Source organism: Anomalospiza imberbis, chromosome 2 (assembly GCF_031753505.1).
Source record: "Anomalospiza imberbis isolate Cuckoo-Finch-1a 21T00152 chromosome 2, ASM3175350v1, whole genome shotgun sequence".
In the NCBI taxonomy this organism is placed as follows: Eukaryota; Metazoa; Chordata; class Aves; order Passeriformes; family Viduidae; genus Anomalospiza; species Anomalospiza imberbis.
Window position 1 is genome coordinate 34,463,125 of NC_089682.1, and position 18,520 is coordinate 34,481,644.

At 40.0% G+C, this 18,520-nt stretch overlaps 1 protein-coding gene across 1 annotated transcript in view; it reads left to right on the plus strand.

Annotated features, from left to right (window-relative positions):
- The window catches only part of CRYBG3 (crystallin beta-gamma domain containing 3), a 79,721-nt gene that overhangs the window by 54,674 nt on the left and 6,527 nt on the right, over nt 1–18,520 (plus strand). Inside the window, exons 12-17 of the mRNA XM_068180475.1 lie at nt 935–1,061; nt 4,897–5,039; nt 6,614–6,740; nt 7,706–7,738; nt 11,773–11,882; nt 12,408–12,534. Coding sequence (XP_068036576.1) covers nt 935–1,061; nt 4,897–5,039; nt 6,614–6,740; nt 7,706–7,738; nt 11,773–11,882; nt 12,408–12,534 — 667 coding nt within the window. The remainder of the gene's footprint in view (nt 1–934; nt 1,062–4,896; nt 5,040–6,613; nt 6,741–7,705; nt 7,739–11,772; nt 11,883–12,407; nt 12,535–18,520) is intronic.

Here is an 18,520-nt window from a genome sequence, read left to right on the forward strand (position 1 = left end):
ATTGTTAATACTCAGATAATCTATTTATAAGTGCATTGTGTGTTTGCTATCTGGGAAGCCTCAGATTATTAAAAATCATTGTTCTGTCTGTTGTGGCAGCTTTTATTTTTAGTGCTGTGGTAACCTAAACAGCTGAATTAATGTAAACCAAATGGTACTAAAAGTAAAGCTATCCCTGCCTGCCAAATTTCACTGCCAACAGAATTTTTACAGCAGTTCTAATATTTACAAGGAGTTTTAATGAAAGAAATACTTAGAAGAAAAAAAGGAGGGAGAAGCACTTTTTAAAATTGACATCCATTAGGGATTTGAAGTTGATATGGAAACACCTTCTTTTAACTGAGCCTTATCTATTTATTCAAAATACTTTGAAAATTTATATTTGTTTACTGCTAAAACATATTCCATATACAATATGGTTTATATCTTCAATTTGCTTGTCTTTTATATGTATACATTTTTAGATTAAAGAAAAAAAAGCAGGGAAAATCTTGTTCTGCTGAAATCTGTTAATTTTGTCACCATCTCCAGCAAGGGTATGGTCTCATCATTTATTAACACACTGAAGAGATCCACTGCTTGTTTTTTTATCACTGAAAGTTTTGGCATCTAGCTGCATCCTGGGCCCTGTGGTACCAAATATTGCTGTTGGGAATGTGGCTGGCTGAGAGGAGGTACACGGAGAAGCATTACATAAATCAACTATTGTTGGATAAAGAATCACATGGCAGGATCTTGATCCACAAAGAACACTTCATGGGTGCCTGTTGTGATTCCAAACAAGCATTGCTTTGTTCATTGGCTTGGTTTGTGATACTCATTTTAGTGTTTTTGGGGGGTTCTCTTCTCTCTTTATTTGTTAGAGAAAATCATGCATGCAGTTGTTTTGCCTTTACTGATTTCTCTTTTTTTTGTTGTTGTGGGGATGCCACAGATGGGTTGCCTATGATAAGGAACGTTACAAAGGCCATCAGTTCTTGCTGGAGGAGGGAGAATATGAGGACAGATGCTCCTGGGGGGGAAGTGACAGTGCCCTGCTCTCCTTCCGCTTCCTTCAGGCTGTAAGTACTCACATGGATTTCTCACAAATTATGCACAGCTCTGTCCATAAAGAGCAAGCTTATTCTTTGTAATGGTACAGCTGCCTTGGGTTGGGGCATCTTTTGCCTGTGCTCATCCTCATTCTTTTCCTACTGGCTAAAATCTAGACTGCACTAAGAAAGAAGCAGGTTCTACACAGTCTTTGTGAAGTTTATACAAAAATTTTATCATGCAGAATTCCTTGTCTACCTGCCAGATTTTCCAAGTACCTCAGTCCTGCACCTCGAGCTATTTGAATCTCTCAAATGGAATTTTCTTAAAAGCACAATGTGTCTGAGTGTACAGAGTAGTTCTTGATTAAAACAAAAATAGCTTTTCAATGCAGCAGCTGTTGCAGGCCTCAAAACAGCATTACCCTCTATCTGTGATTTTTCTGCCAGAAAGTTTTGGCAGCAAAAATAATCATGGTAAAAAAAATCCCTGCTACTAAAATGTGTTTAGTGGAGGCAAGGATGAAGTAATAATGAAAACTAGTTACAAGAGTCCACTATTGGAAGGAAAGTTAGACATTTTAGCAGTGGAGAAACATGGGGTTAGAACTTCTTTATAATTTCCTTTGTTTTGGTTTGGGTTTTTTGTTTGTTTGTGCAAGTGTTTGAAGGATTTTTTATTATAATGGCAACTCTGTGAGCATTAAATACAGCTGCAAAGAGTAAATTCTTCTGAGAATAAGATTGTTCACTCTGATATTACCCAGTTTTGTAAACTTGGGTTACTCATCTCCTCATCTGAGGAGATGTGATATTCCTGAGCCAGGAATTTTGTGGAAATTGAAGATGAGGATTTAAAGCAAACTCACTTTCTCAACAGTCTTTTTTTTAATAAAAAGTTAATGTGAGCCCCAGAAGGCCATACTTAAATTCACAATTTGCAGGTTTGTTTTTCATGATAGGCACCTAGCAAAAGCTGTATTTATAATCAGAATCTATCAAAATAAAGATAGGAGACTTAATTGAATTCAAGAAAAATACCCTTCTCTAAATAATTTATTCTTAGGTTGCTGAGAAAAAAGTAGGTAGGAAATTTCTTCAGATTCCTCATTTTGAATGGGCAGAATCCTATTCAATTACTGAATAATCTTAGCTTTCCTCTCTTTTCCAGCTGTATATGGGTACTTGAGCAACTTAAATTGATCTTTTTAGATTTTTCTCTTGGCAAAGGACATAAATACAAGTTAAAATCATGCATGTGGGTAGCAAGAATGATCTTCCATGTCATGTATTTTATTTAACTTGCACCTAAAACAGTCAGAAGGCTCAAGTCATTAATGTTTTAAAAACATGTATAATTCACAGTCATATATCAACATATATCATTCCACTTGGCTTATCAATATGTATAAAGATTTACCTATTGATAATAGAAGTGAAAAGGAATAATTCCCCTCAAATTGTTGCATAACTAAAGGCAACCAGCTGCTTGCCAATGGAATGAGTAATGGCCCTGGCATTGTGTTGTTTGGCTTGACCAGCAGATTGCCTCCCTCTGGGCAATGGGCAGCACACAGGGCAGTGCCCAGGCTGGCCATATGCTCCCTTTGTGACTTTGTATACCATACTTAAGGTCAGGATTTTAAAAATATTTTAGTACCAAATGTTCAGTTTCAAGGGGACCCGGGCAAAAATCCAAACTCTGTGTGCTTGAGGCCCCTCACTGCACAGCAAATGTCCTGGTTCTTCTCCCTGGGCTCAGGAATTCTGTCAGGGGAAGGTAAGGGTTGCCATGGTCTCAGAATCCACAGGGATACTGTTGCACATCCCCCCTCCCCAGGCACTGGTGAAGAGGTGCACACATGTGGGCACACTGTAAGGGATCTCAGCTTTTGGCTGTCTTGAATATTCCTGCAGTGAACAGTCACAATGGCTGATGGGGCGTTCAGGGGGTGTTTGGGAAGCAGAGATAAAAAGGTCTTGTGGGATTGTTTTTCCCAGCTGCTGCCAGCTCCCAGTCAGCATCTGTATTGAACCCACGTGAGTCAAATGCAGAGCTCATTCCTGGGGGCAGGCAGCAGTCTGGACTCCGAGCTGCTTTGGGGGGCAGTGGCATTTGCTTCTATTCAGCAGTGTCAAATGCATTTCAAGCTGGGGTTCACCCAGGGCTCAGTGAAAGAGCAAAGTTTCTGAGTATGTTTCCTTCAGAGCTTTCCCACTAATCTTTTCAAGTCTAGAATGATCTGCCTTGGTCTGAAAGTCTTTTCTTAAAAGGTATTTTTTCCTGTTGCTTGTTGTAAGAGAAGTTGTACTAGAAGTTCAGGCAGAAAAGAATGATGGCTGAATTTGAAAGATGCTTTTACAAGTGTGGATACATTTCAGTATTTTAAACTTAGTTAAGGAAATTATGCGTAGATTTGATCTAAATTACTTTTTGGGTACTCTTTTGCTTTACAACTGTTAGAAGTAGCTGGTTTTCATTTGCACTAATACTGCACTAGTTTGGTTGTTCTTTCCTTTTTTTTTTTTTTTTTTTTTTTTTTTTTTTTTTTTTTTTTTTTTTTTTTTTAATAAAAAGTAGTCTGAAGCTGCAGTCGTTCATTATGATTTCTCCAGACCTGGCACTTTAATTTCTAGTGTATACCTGAAATAGTTGCAGCAGTTTAACAGTTTCAATAAATGAAGTGGTCAACACAGTAAGAGAACCAGTTTTACTAGAGAATTTGTTCCATCACCTTTTACTGTCCTGTAAACAGCGCAGAGAAATTGAGCCACATCAAGTTCTAAAATTGGTTTTCATTATTCATTGTGATTGTGTCCTGTAGAAAGACATGGTGTCCTCCAAAGAGCCTGTTTGATCAGGTTCACCTGACCAAATTAATCTGACTGCATGCTTGCTTTGGCCTTAATTTCTAGGTGTTTTTTGATAGTTGTAAATCTTTTTCTCAATTTTTAGTGTGATAATATCCATGATGGAGTCCTCATATGTTTGTGAGCCTCTGTCAACCACATTATTAGCTTGACAGCAATTGTTTCTTGTTTGCAAGACTCTTAGTTTCAGTTTATAACTGCTGAATGATTGAGAAACACTGAAATTGAGTTCCTGCTTTCTGTTAAAAGTTAAAGGAGTAAATTAAATGCATTGTTGTTTTCTGTTTTCCCAAACAGCAGCTGAACTGTGTGCTTAAAATTGCTAAGTGGTTAAAAAGCTGAAGATTTGAAACCCAAATTCAAATAATCTGAAGCTGTGCAAGTAATCTGGCCAAGAAACTAAGCTGGTTGAAAGCACAAAGCAGTGTCACACAGCTATGTAAGAGATAATGTGACAGTGTTAAGCAGGATTTATTTATAGCTATAGTGGATATATCCAAAAAGTACAAACCCCTTGTGCTGGAAAGGTGATCTTGCCCAGGCTTTTTCTTTCCATAATTATTGCCATGTTGCTGGAAAGGGATGAGGAAGGAGAAGTTTAGTAAAAAATTATAGTCGTGGTCATGCTTGCAGTAGTTATTTGTGAGGCTTTTGGAAGATCAGTGCTAAACTCTTTCCTTCTTAACTCTTCTCCTTCCCACACAGGCATCTTTGCACTCTGAGCCATCCTCAGAGGGGAAGGGATGGTGCTCAGGGGCAACAGGCTATTCCTCTCTTCAGTGCAAACCCCTGAAGGCCATTTCAGATTGCCAGGCTTCCAGTTATTCCAGAACTTCAATGCCAAAATAGCCCATAAAGATCCACACCAGGGAGCCAAGCCCCTTCAAGTTCTATAAAATGCTGTCTCTCTGGCTACAACTCTTTCCCAAAATGTTTTATGTTGTGAAGAGTCATTGAGCTGTGACTATCCTCTAACTCCTGTGCTACCTCTTAGGATTTCATAGAGTCTTCAGTGGCACTTTTCCAGTCTGATGATGAAGATGGGAAAGCATTTGACATCATCAATGAAGAAATCCCTGATTTGGAGCAGGCTGGATTTGGCCCTGAGACGAGGTCAATTCTTGTGAAAAGTGGAGTGTAAGTCTACTCAAATACATGGAACTGTTAAACATTTCTGTGCACGTTTGGGTGCATCTCTTGACGGACTATGTTCCACATGGTACACGTGGTAATTATTTGAAGGAGAAAAGTGTTTCTTTAAATTTCCTTGGGGAGTGGATGGGAAATAGTCATTTTAGTTTTCTGTAGCTCTCGCGTCTACATCTTGATTTGGATCTGAGCATTCTTGTTCATAGAAAAAGTTTGTGATGTCGCCTCAGAGGAGTCACATATTTCCATGGCAGTAATACTGAAAAGATATTTTAGATATATTAGGAACTGGTATAATTTTTGGGACAGGTAAAGCCTGTCCAGAAAGGATGAGATGTGCTGTGTAATAAATTTAGACTGATGACACTGAAAATTAAAAAACTTGTATAGAACTATAAAAATTAAAACATAAAAGACATTAAGGGCAAAGAGCACTGTGGAATCATGTGGGTTTCAGACATTCAGCAGTAATTTTTTAAATGCAATTTTAATATTGTCATAACTGCCCTAATGGTGATGGGGATCAGGAACTGTGAAGTGAGGGGCCTGAACTGCTTATGTAGGAATTGGTGATTAGTGTCTCATGAGGATTAGGTGCAAGAATGAAAGGCTGAGACTCAGTTTGGAGAGGAGGGATACAAATGAGAGCTGGAAAATCCTGAAGGTGGTAAGACAAGATTAATGCAGTTCACAGAATCTTGCATGACAACAGTTGGGGAAACACTTTACGGAACTGGAGATTGCATTAAAGCAGATTTTGATGTGGGAAGGAAAAAAGCTTTGCCTGCACCAGAGGCAGTGAGTTTCTGGAACTTGCTGCTGAAGGAACTGTGGTAGCAGAGAGCACCTGGAGGTTAAAAAAAAAGCATTGGATAAATTAATAGTAAACAGAGTCATCAATGGGTGACAGAAGTGAAATGGGTAAGGACATGCCCTGTTATATCCCTAATATAGCAGTCTCAGTGCTGGGTGAGTAAGAGAGAAATGCACCACCAAAAGTGGGTGATTTAGAGGTGTCTTTCAAACCAGCCCCAATCTGCTTCTGCCACTGTGCAGGGATAGAAAGACCCTCTAGTTGGAAATTTCTGTCTTCTTAAATTGCAGGAGAGAAAGCAGGGTGGGAGAAGCTTGAACCATCAGCTATTGTAGGCTTTTGCTTAATCACATCAAGCCTTCCTCAGTTACTTCTCTTCTTCTTGCACCATTTTTCCTAAATCCAACTGGAAAAGCTGTAAGAAAGCCCTTTCTGGGGGGGATGCCAAATGGGCAAAGATTCAGTTAAGAGACATTCAAAAAGTTGTCAGTTAAATGTCTTTCCTCTGAATTTCTGAGCAGGGTATCATCTCACAATGCATTTCCTTGGAAGGCAGACACCCAGAATCTCATGTTTGTTGAAGCAGGGAAAAGCAAAGTCAAGTGTGTGACAGTTTTGTGCCTCTCATCAGGTTTAATGTTGCACTGTCTGCCAGTAGACATTCTGTTGTGCTTGACTTGCTGTTATTGTTATCAAACTACTCAGAAAAATGTGATGTTTTCAGTTTAATGTTTGTGTCATTCTCCAGGTGGGTGGCCTATCAGCAGAAGTATTTCTGTGGAGAGCAGTATGTATTGGAGAAAGGAAAATACAAATGCTTCTTGGACTGGGGAGGATCTAGTAAAACCATCATGTCAATTCGACCTGTTAAGCTGGTGAGTTAACAGAATTTAAGGGAAACCCTTAAAAGAAATGAGACCTTTGGAGTTCAGAGTTTACCATAATAATTAAACAGGAAAGCCCACAACCTGTCTGTTTGCTTGGAAACAATTTAGAGACCCTCATGGAAGGCATAATGAGTCTGTTCAGGATGAATACTTAAATAGACAGATCTTTCTTGTCTTTTGAGAAAATTGTCAGGGAAATTTCGTAAGAAGAATCTCCCTTTGGAAGACTGCATACATGGAGAAAATAGCCTGGCCTGGAAAGATTAATTTGCCTTAAAACATAGTAATTGATAATGTATTTTTAAATACTTGAGAATTTATCTGGACTGTGTTGTTACATAATAGAATTCTCTTGGGTTTTTTCCCTTACTTTTATGCTAATATTTGTATTAGATACAGTGAATAAAGTGAGGAAATATTTTTAATCCATTATTCAATCCAAGGTAGTGCCAACACACCCAAGCAGATTAGTGCCAGCATTGTCAAAACCCTAATGCAAAATAAAGACAATCTACAGCCATAAGTATTAAATGATAATAAGTAATAAATTATTAATAAGTAATAAATTAGAGGAATGCAAAAGGAATACTTAACCTTATTTTGAAGAGCACATGTTGAGAGAGGTATCTTCTGTTGGTTTCATTTCTGTTTTTTTCAAGAAGCAGCCTCAAAAGTAAATGCAGAGACATTTACATGGACTCTAATGCACATTATGGGAACTAATTAATGCTGATGCAAGCTGTCTGTGTGAAAGGCATTGAACAATCAGGCAGGTAATTGTGAGCTTACAGGCAGCTCATGGCAGAAACTGGGGAAGAGAATTATGCCAAGAGCCTGGGAAGTTTTTTTTCCTCTGCTTCTGAGTTCATACTATACAAATTTCAGACAACTTGGCATGTCTCCTAGGAAGTTAATTGTAATTAATGTTGGGGTTTTCTAATTTATTGTTGCAGGAGCCCCTTGGGACAAATGAGCCTCCACATTTGGTAAGTTGGCATTACATAACAGTCTCTAGTGCTAAACTACACTTAACAATTAATGTTGAATGCCTTGCTTCAGTTGATATCTCAGAAATTTCAGGTGATACTTCCATATTGTCACCTTGCTACAGCAGATCAGTGATGCAGGAAACCAGTAGGTGGATAAAAGTAAAGTCTGCTAAGTGTTCTTCTCTTTGCTTTGTTTTGGATCATACCCTTTAGATTTCTATCCCAAAAAATACAAGCAGTCCTATAGGTTTTGAGTGACTTTGGATTGCTATAGCTATTGATTTTCCTCTTCTTTCCCTCTTGTTTCTGGAATCGCACCATTCCATCCATTCATCCTTCTCCCTTCTCTGTATGGCAGATTCTCTTTCCATTTTTTTCCATTGCATCCAGTTTGTCACTCCTGTGTTTATTTGTGAGGTGAAAATGAAAATATAAACTGCAGAAAACAGAACTGCACATTCAAACCTGCAAATGCATCAACACCTGGAAGTTGGCTTTTTTAGTCTTGGATGCTGGTAGTTCTGCTTTCCAAAGTCTTCCAAGCAGGTAGAGCAGTTCCTTAAGGTTCCCATTTGGTTACAATAACATCAGAGCTTAACTGGACACATCCTGATCATGATAAATCTGTGATAAATCTATGATACAATCTGACAGTTTCCCTAAAAGTTCTGTCTAACTTGGTGATAACTTATTAAGAGAAAGCAGTCCCTGTAATTCACTCTGAGTCTCAAAAATTAGTTTGTTTAGACCAGGGTCTTACACTCTGGTCCTTACCTTACAAGGTTATATTCCATTAATGGACCTTTGAGTTATGTTTCTGAAACACAAACCTGCTCTGTGTTCATCACCATGTGTGCTCTGTGTTCCCTGCAGTGTTCTGTCTCAGCAAGGCTCTTCCCTTGTCCAGCAGGAGTTGTTTGATTGATCTTTTTCTGCCCTTCTGGCATGGGTGATGATCTGAGTGATTTTATTGCTCTCTCTGGCATGCTTTTAATTAAGCAAATTTGGGAAAGTTTATTTTGAGAAACGTGACTTATTTCCAGACAAAAGATATTTTAGAGCTCTGTGGGTCTATTACAGCACACATAAGTATTTTGTCATCTGGACACAATTTCTCTCTCTCTTGCTTGGATGGGAAATGTTGTGCATTGTGTTACTTAGCAGGTGGGCCACACCCTCTTTTTTCTCCAATTCTACCATTTTATGATTAACCCAGGACTGCAGGAAATGTTTCCTGTCTGAAGACATAATTGGTGTATTATTTTAAACTTAAACACTGACTTCCTGCCCAGCCTATTCACATGGCACTTTGCAGCCAAAACCAAAGACTTGCAAGTATGTTCACCAGAGTGCCTTGGTAAATGATACCAGATAAAATAACTGACTCATATAAAACTGGTGGGGTCTAAACTGTAGAAGGTAATTTTATTTTCATCTCAAATTCTTATCTTTTTTCAGGATCTCCCAAAATCTATTCTTTGAGTTTGTTATTCCTGTGCTGCAGACCTTTAAGACCAGTTCAAACCTTTGAAGTTTCAATAAGTTGTGCTTTACAGGCTTTTTTATTTCCAGAAACATGAAAAAACCTCTGTGTGTGTGTATATGCACAGACACCTTTAAATATGGACGTGTACTGGATTGTATTTTGCCTCTTGTGGTCTTTAATAGCAGTCTTAACACCATTTGTGAAAAAATTACTATCCTAATTTACCACAATCCTGGTTTTCATAGGATTATGCCTTGAGGCTAGGGAGGAAATAACATATTTCATATCACTGCAGTTCTTATAGGAGCGGAGGTATTTTGAGTAATTTTTAGTGGGAAAACATTTAATCACTTAGGATAAGTAAAAGACAGGCCTTTAGATAAATATCAAGATTTTCACATTCAGAGTAAAAAGTGTTCTACATGAAAACCAGTCTCCTAGTTTGGAACTTCTAAGCATGGTGCATATGAGCTGACAAATCCTTAAACATCCTGACCCTTGAGTAAGTCATATATTGGTTATTTTGAATGATCATACATTTTTCCCACCTTTAATAAGCATATGTCAGAACTAAGGGAGCTGTTTGCACTATTAGAGTGTGTATTTTTTTCATTTGTGTTCTTATCAGAAAATGAAAAGCAGCAAAATTTTCTTGAATCTCTTAATAACTCCCCTGACCTTTTCTGCCTGCCAAGCTTCCTAATAAACAAAGTACATAGAGTGTAAGAAATCTCTGCAAAGAAAAACCAACTCTGCAAAGCCATTCATTTCATTTATTAAAATAAAGCTTTACCCAGAAAAAACAAAACCTCTTTGAACAGCAGGTGACTTGTAGAGATGATGTAGGAAACAGAGCTAATTGCTGTGCAACCCCGTGTTTGTACTTTAATATTCTGTCCTTTGGATTTTTGGGAAGCGAAACCTCACACATTAATGTCAGACCCTGACAAAGTGCATATGGCTGCAGTTGGAGACTAATTGCAGTGTTTGCACTGAGGAATCACTGCTCCACCCCAGCTTCCGTCAAATTAAGACCCTCATTCATTACCAGATAAATTCTGTGTTAAAGTGAGTTTGTGAATCTTTTTTAAAAGCGTTGCATAGCACGTGGCCTATGAAAGAGAGGCAGTGTGTATGTATATATATTCCCTTTTGTAAAGAGCTTGGAGATGAGTGGGTAGAAAATACAGTGTAATTACAGCTTAAATAGGTGCTTTGTGACATAGTAGTGCAGTTGTATTTACAGAAAAGTCAGTTACACTTTATTCTTTTTATTGTAGCTGATCCCTGCTCTCCAATTAGCGCCCATAGCCTGCAAGGCCAGCTTAAACCTTTCTTGTTCTTTCTAACAGGAAACATTCATTTCTTTTAAAAACATAGACTGAATTTTTCCTTAAAATCATTTAATGACACTTGTGTTTGGCCTTCTCACTCTGTGCTGGCAAAAGCACTTGATTTCTTTTCTTTGGCAGGAAGCTTGGCCAGTTTGGGGCATGGAGGGGGAAGTAGCTCTTGCAACAGCCATCGTGTTTTTCTTCCATTACAGAATATGAGCTGTTCTTTTGATACATTTAGATTTTTCATTCTTTTCCAGCCTGTCTTTCAGGCTTTCAAATGAAATTCATCTGAGTTACACAGTGGCAGCCCAAGGGTACAGAATTCTGGGTGTCTTCGCTATAGATCATCATACCAGGGTTTCTTTTTGTTTTGGTAGGGGCTTTAGGGGTTTTTTTGTGTGTGTTTTTTTAGTTTGGGGTTTTTTTTGGGGGGGCGGGGGGTTGTTCATTTGGGCTTTTTGTTTATTTGTTTGAGGGAAGTTGGTTTTTTGGGAGATTGGTTTTTGTCTGTTTGGTTTTTTCTATTTTACTATTACTGTAACATTTTGAGCCTTCTGGCTTTTTTGGGATGAACTGATCACATCTAACTGATGGAATGTGGTTCACTATGACTTGCAGTTCTTTAACATGACATAAAAAAGCAGCTTGGCTGAACCTCAGAGGTCCACAGTGGTACATTTCTGACTTCCCTGAGAAATCCTCCTGCTAGTTCTGAAATGAAAAGCCACCTGCAGCCACTGTGATCACAGAGAATTTCAGGGCACTTTGTCAATAGCAGCTCTGTATCTTTTGACCAGCATTTCCCCATCCTGCTTTGAGCACTGGATTGCTGAGCTGTAGTGAGAGTTAAGCTGCAGTTCAGGGGGACTTTGGGTGGATGGCAACAGCCTTGAGTCCTACTCTTCTCATTTTTGCCTGGGCCCCCTCCTGCTGCAGTTGAACTTATACTTGATAAATCTGCCTGCCTTAGCATCACTGGGAAGCCCCCTGTGCCAGCTCAGAGATGACAAAATACTTGATACATTTCTAAAAATAAAGCAACTGCAGAAAATGTAAAAGATTCTTTGAATGACAATTCATTAAATTAATTGTATCTTTGTGGATTGAATGGATACTTCTCTGAGAGTAACAGCTTTCTCTGTTTACATTAATGATAATGCATTCATTTTCCTTCTAGTCATTGTTTTTGTTTTGTTTTGTTCTTATAGCTCAAAGCTTTCAGTAATACACATTTCCAAGGAGCATGTGTAGATTTCACAGCAGAAGTTTCTGATTTTACATCATTCATACCATGTTCTTTTAAGGTTCTCCGGGGATGGTAAGTGTCCGTTGTTTTACATGCCATCATTTTCAGTGGTATGAATTTTTTTTTTAAATGTTACAAAATTTCAGACAGCAGAAAGCACATAACACATGCCCATCAACTTCCATCATGTCTTAGACCCTTTGTCCTGCAAGGCATCTCAGTAACTCTCATCATGTCCTTGGTTTGGGTACTGTGGATTTTGCTCTCCCTGGGGAAGGTTTGCACAGTTACTGTGACTCTTTTTTTAACTCCAGTTAAAATTTATTCCAGATTTTGAGAACTTTGGTACAGTGGAAGTGTCTGAATTCCATTCAGCATCGTTTGACTCTGGAACTGAGGTTTCTGTACCACACAGTTTGATTTTGCTGCTTTGGTTGCTTTGCTGCATAGCCTTTCAAGTCACCTTACTTAAAGCGTGACAAGAACAAAGAAAATTTTTTATTCCTTTTGTCCTTAGAAAGTATTAATATTGAAAGAAAATATACTGTAAATAAGCAGCTAGAGCAGCTTATCTTTTTTGTTCCATTATTCTTGCAGTTGGCTCCTGTGTTACAAAGGGGAAACCACTGACAATCACTGTGTGCTGGAAGAAGGCCTCTATGTTGACCTCAGTTCCTGTGGCTGCCCAACTGCTACAATCAAATCCCTCAAGCCTATTCAATATGTAAGACCTTATTTGGGGAAAAAAAAAATAGCATTTCGGAACTCTTTTCCCTGTCAGATGTCTGAAGTGAGTATTTGCCCTAAACAAACTCCCAGTTAGGGAAAAGAGTGAGGTTTGTTTTCTTGGCTCACGGGACTTTTTGGGTTGGGAACAGGTCAGGCTGTGTGCACACTTGCACGAGGTCACTTCTAGCTGCTCTTGGGTGTTCTGGGTTTCAAGTTGTTCCCTTACTTACAAGTGAGACATGAGATCCTCCATGGCCAGGGGGTTGCACAGGAATGCATTTTGCCCTCCAGAACAAGAGAGATACAACCTTTTATACATCCCATTGTAATCCTGCACAGAGGACACAAAAATCTGCAGTCTTGGTCTGATGTCTCTGCCTTTCTTCCACATCTTGGTGTGATCTTATGCTGGAGCATCAAAGATGAGCTGTAACACTGTTGGTAAAAGAGAAGCAAGTGGCTTCTCTGCCCCCTCCTCTCTAGAACTGGCCACCAGCTTCTCCAGAACTCTTGCTCCTTCCCTGATCACAGGACACAAACTCAGCCTATGTGTCATGTGTCCTTCAATGCAGCTCCTATGGAGCTAGACTTCTGGGATTATCAGTTCAGCTTTTTCATATAATGAAGTCCTTTTTACTACTTGTGAACAGTTTTTAAAAAGAAAAGCAAAGAAACCCAACCAACCAAATGAAAAAAAGCTCCCAAAAAAACCCCAAACCCCAAGCAAATGTAAACACCAAACCCATGGGCGTGGTGGGAAGGATGTACAGCTCAAATTTGAGAGCTGGACTTTTCACTAGACTATACAAATGCAGTGACTTCCCACCTGCTGAGAGCCTGGATTTTAGATTAAAGTTCTCCTTTTCAAGTCAGGCTTTTGGACTCTGCCGTGCCAAATCCAAGTGAAGTTTTGACATCAAATAATAGTAGGCCTCATCCAAATCCGCCTGTCTGTAATCTCACAGGGAAGGAAATATGAAGTTTGGCAAGGTAGGAGACTGCTGGCAGCCTGTGGCTCCCAAGGGCCAGGCCCTGGAAGAAGTGTGTTTGGCAGGCTATGTGTGGGGAGCTCGCACACATCTTCCTCTGCTTTTGCACCCCTTAATTTGGTTCTTCTCTTGCCAATAGTAGCCCTTGGATTTCACAGACTCAAAGCACTAAACAGCGTAAAATACCACTGATCTCTGCTTATTTGCCCTCAGAGCCCTCAGGGCAGTGCTAGGGACCCTGGTGTGGCACAGATGTGACCCAGAGCACACAGCAGGTCACGGCCAGGAGCGGCCACAGTTAATTCTGAGCATTGTCCACAGTTCTTGGAACAAAGCCCCTTCTATTACAGCATTTTTCTATTAGCTCATTCCAGAGAGGAGCAAGCCTGTTCCCAAGTGGAATTGTTGTGTAGCTGTATTGAATTCATCTGTGGTGTTGGGAACCCCTTCCATTATTCAGCTTTGAATACCAGCCTCATTTCAGAGCTAAGGTGTGTCCCCTGGTAGCTTACTTGTGAGAAGGAGAACTTTTAACCCTGACACCAAGCCCTGGATGTGCATTGTCTCCTGGTGTCCTTTCAGTGAGATGTAATTGCTTCAAGTGGAACTGTGGAGGAGTCCCACGTTGGGAACATTCCATTTGTTCTATAGAAAATGCAGCTTTAGTGAAAACAAGCTATTTGCAAACAGATATAACAACTACACTAATTGAAAAAAAAGTTCATTTTTTCTATTTAAAAAAGTAAACTTCTGATTTTTAGTTTGAGAACTCCCAGAAATTTAATTTGTTTGTCTAAGAGCTTAATTGCATAACAAAATGAAAATTTTTCTTCTAAATCACTGTCTTGGTCCAACTAAAATATAAGAAATAAACCCCAAAACTTTCAGAACAACACAAAATGATTTGGATAAGAAAATCGGGTCACACTACTGATAGTTAGATGATTTCACTATAGTGACAGTATTTTAGGTTGGCTAATTTTTATTCTAGTTCTTAGCCCTTGAATGGATGTTTTATGAGTTCTCTGGTGAAAGGTGAAGTTGTCAGCATTTAAGTACATTTTTAAAGTATGGCATGCTGTTCCCACACCCTCTGCACACACACACTCTCCCATTTCACAAGAAATTTAAATTAATATGATTCCACTTTGGTTATTTCCCCATATATTGTGCATCATGGAGGAATTCAGCACATCTTTGCAACCAATTTCCTCTGTTCCTGATGAAGTTTCCTCTCTCCCATCACACCTTATTCTCCAAAGTGTGTAATACTCAAACTAAATTTTTAGGAGGCCCTAGCTGTGCTTTTTTCCTGCTGTTCCATTTTGCTCAAATACAGGTTGGACTGTTTCATCATCCTCAGAACATTTAGGAAAAGCTGTGGAGTAACAGGAGGGTACAAAGAAGGAGCAATTGACACTGATGCCATTTGCCTCTCATCATCTCCTTTCATCTAAAAATCCCAAAGCACTCTTCCAGAAAGGCTTGTTGATGAAATGTGCTGTTGTATTGTTGTTAACAGCCCTCCTGCAGACAGGTGAAAGCCTAGCACAGGTTCAGAGTTGCTGCAGAGGTGCAGGTTTCTGTGCCTGCATCAGCAAGGACTTGCCTTTTGCTCTGCCATGAATTCATGGAAAGGAAATGTGGGCCCTTGTTCAGCTGCAAGAGCAGCTGGGCCATTTATAGGGCCACGTTTGCTTATTGGGGCATTTTTCCAGTGTTTGCTGCTTGAGGAGGTTAATCTTTTGTGACAGATAATCTTGCAGTGGGGAGTTCAACTCTGGTACTGCCTTTTCTCAGGCATGTTGTTTTGAGAAACTCCCTGTCGTATTTGGTGTGATTTACATGGACAAGGATACCCAGGATTCTTGAAATGAGCAATTAGCTTTCTTTCTAAAGTGTTACCTTCAACCTGTAATTTAAACCAGTCTCCTAGTTTCTAAAACCAAAAATGAGATCCAGATTGTAGGTTGTGCAATGCTTTTGTTTGATTGCAGTATTTTCTCTTTTCTTCTGAGGCATTCTTTATTCTTGCTCTGATCAATTGTAATAATCCTTGTATTTCTATATTATCTTCTCTAAGTTAAATACAGGTGTTAACTAATCTCCCCAGCATTCTTGTGAGGCAAATAAAGAAATCAGATACAAAAACTACCTGCAGTTTCCCAGGGCCAGGCACTGAGTCACTCTGTGTGGCTGGGACTGGACCGTGGGCCTTGCATCGTCCAGGCATCCATCCCACACTGAAGGGAGCAGCCAGGCAGGAGCAGCTCCAGCAAAGGCAGTTGTAAGTGATGAGCTGGCCAAGCCTGGAGAGTAAAGATTTTCCCAAGGATGGTGTAACACAGCTGTGGAGGCTCCCCAGCTTCAGACTCTGCTGAATGCTGGTCGCAAAGCAGCAGCTCTGCAGCAATGGGCACTGCATCATCTCTTGCCTTGGCTGGGTTACACTTGGCCTTTGGTCTGGCCCTTTGCATTCCTCCCTTTGTCTTTCTTAAGCTTTCCCATCAAAGTTTGCAAGACCTAAATCGCCCAAAAAAATAAATGTTTTGGGATGAGCCCTATTCAAAAGGGCTTTATTAGGAAAAATTCTCACAACTTTCATAATGAAAAATTATCCATAGCTAAAATTATGCTTTTTGCTCTAAGCATGTGTGCAAATTCACCTGTGCACTTGGCTTTCAGTTCTAGTGCCCTCTGGTCAGCTTCTTTGTGTTTGAGGAAGCCCATCTTGCACTGATCCTTGTTTCATCTCAAACACTTCATGCTTGCACTGTGGGTTTTTTTCCTGAACCGGTGAAGGATAAAAACCTGTTCTGAGTTGTGAAGAACTGTGTTGCACATCTTCACTAAAAGCAAAGCAAAAATCATTGAGGGGGAAGTCTGAGCTGAGTTGAACTGTGCAAGAGATTTTTAGTGTGTTGATTTTTAGTGTGTTGATTTTGCATGGTTTACCTGTGTCATTTGCATTGCACCATGTGCTATGTTAGCCACAGAACACCCCACCTGTTAAGTAAAGTATAGCAGTGTATTTAACAGTTCACAAGGCTGCTCATATCTTGACATGCTATATAAATATAGCTTTCCTTAATCACTGACCTCTTCAATATAATAAATGTCTTGAAGTTTCTCTCTGAATATATGCATGAAAAAAACAGGATAAGCAGAACCTCTTAAAATGTTATTGGTGCTGGTTTAAGCAAAGGCAGTCAGTTCCTTCACACATAAAAACTGTTAAGAAATTTCACGTTCAGAAATTCTGTAGTGCTTTGTTATTCTCACAATTGGTAAGCTTTTCCTAAAAACATGGCATTTCAGGTATTTTCCTTGAAATAAGTGTGAAAAGAAGCTAAAGTAATGCTGACCTAGACATGGTAAATACAGGTGTCTTTGGCACACCTTTCAGGTAAAAATGCTCCTCAGCATTCCGCAAGAAAGGCTGGAAACAAGATGCCTCCCAGCCTAACAGCATAGCCCCAAACCCTGTTTTTCACTGTTCCTAGTTTCCATGGAGCTGTGAAAACAAAGTCAGAGAAAAAAGCCAGGCCACAGTCACTGCTGCCAGCTGTTGGCCTAGAAGAGAATACAGAAGGTGAGGGATCAGTGCATTGCTCTATATATGGCTGTGGAACAGGAGAGCTCAGGGCTTGGCACAGCAGCCTGGTTTCTTTCTGGACTGCATCTCTGCTGAGGTCTCCCTGGGACAGAGGGATCAGGGCCATCAGTGGTGTGTGTGTCAGGGACTCTGAGCAGCTGGACAGGGAGTTCTCAGAGCTCTCAGTCCAAACAGTCACAACCACAGCAGAGCTGGAATCATTTTAATTGACTCCAGCAGTTTGCTGCTGTGGTTCCTGCTGCATAAATGGATATGCTGGGTCAGGTGACTTGTCCATCTGGTACAGCAGCCCTGTCTCTTAACAGCCTCAGTGTTGCAACAGCAGGATCAATATTTAGGATTGGGTAATACTGTCCAGCACCACAGATGCCAAGTGGTGTTTCTCATGGTTAGCACTGTACTTGGGAAAATTGTTGGCCCTGTTCTGGACATGACTTCTGGTGTCCACTCAGGTGAAAGGCAGTGCCAGGGCTCTTGCAGACAGGAGTGTGATGATTCTGCCTGGCTGAGCAAAGCAACCTCAGGAGTAGCTGCTTGCACTAGGCCTGCTGGTCTGGCTTTCAAAGTGAGCCTTTAGCCACCCACTGTAAATCTGATCCACCCCATCCAGAAGAGCTGATCCACCCCAGCAGAAGGCTCTTGAGAAGAGCTGACATTCCAAAATAAAAATGTTACAGGTTTTAATCCCTTTCTAGTGTGTAACATTAGATTTTGGGGGTACAGTAGGCTTTAAAAATCTCTCTGAGTGGATGATCCCAGGCTCTTCTTCAGAATGTCTCAGTGAGCTCTCTGTCCCTGCAGTGTTGCATGACTTGAGCTGTCCCTGCACTGGCTGGCAGAGGAAGGCAATCTCTGAGGCAGACTCTGACCAACCAGCTGCATACCAACTGCACTGAGTCAGTGTCAAGCAAATTCATATGTCCTGACACACCCCTGAGCTTTTCAGAGACACTTCCCTACACTACTTGTGCCTCTTCAAACATGAAAATTAATTTCCCTTAATTACTCAGTGCCTATGTCAACTTTAATTCAAGATTTTGTTTCATTTCTTTCACCTCAGGCCATGTCTTTGCTGCAAGAGAAATCCCAGATTTTGCCTGAGCCAGCTATCTTAGGGTAACATCTCCTAAAAGAAGTTGCCTTTCCTGGAGAGGCAGCTCACTGAGTTAGTCAGAGCTGTTCCCTCTTCCTTTCCAGGTGTAAACTGCAAGTACTTTTGCTTCTGGTTTTAAGTTAAAAATGCCGAAGCATTGGACAAGTGTTCCTTGTACTAGGGCATGGAATTTGTGTATTTAAATCTGCTTCCTCTGTTTTTCTGTTGGCCTTATAGCTGCACCACATTTTTATGCAAACTGATCATTTTATTTGCTTTCACA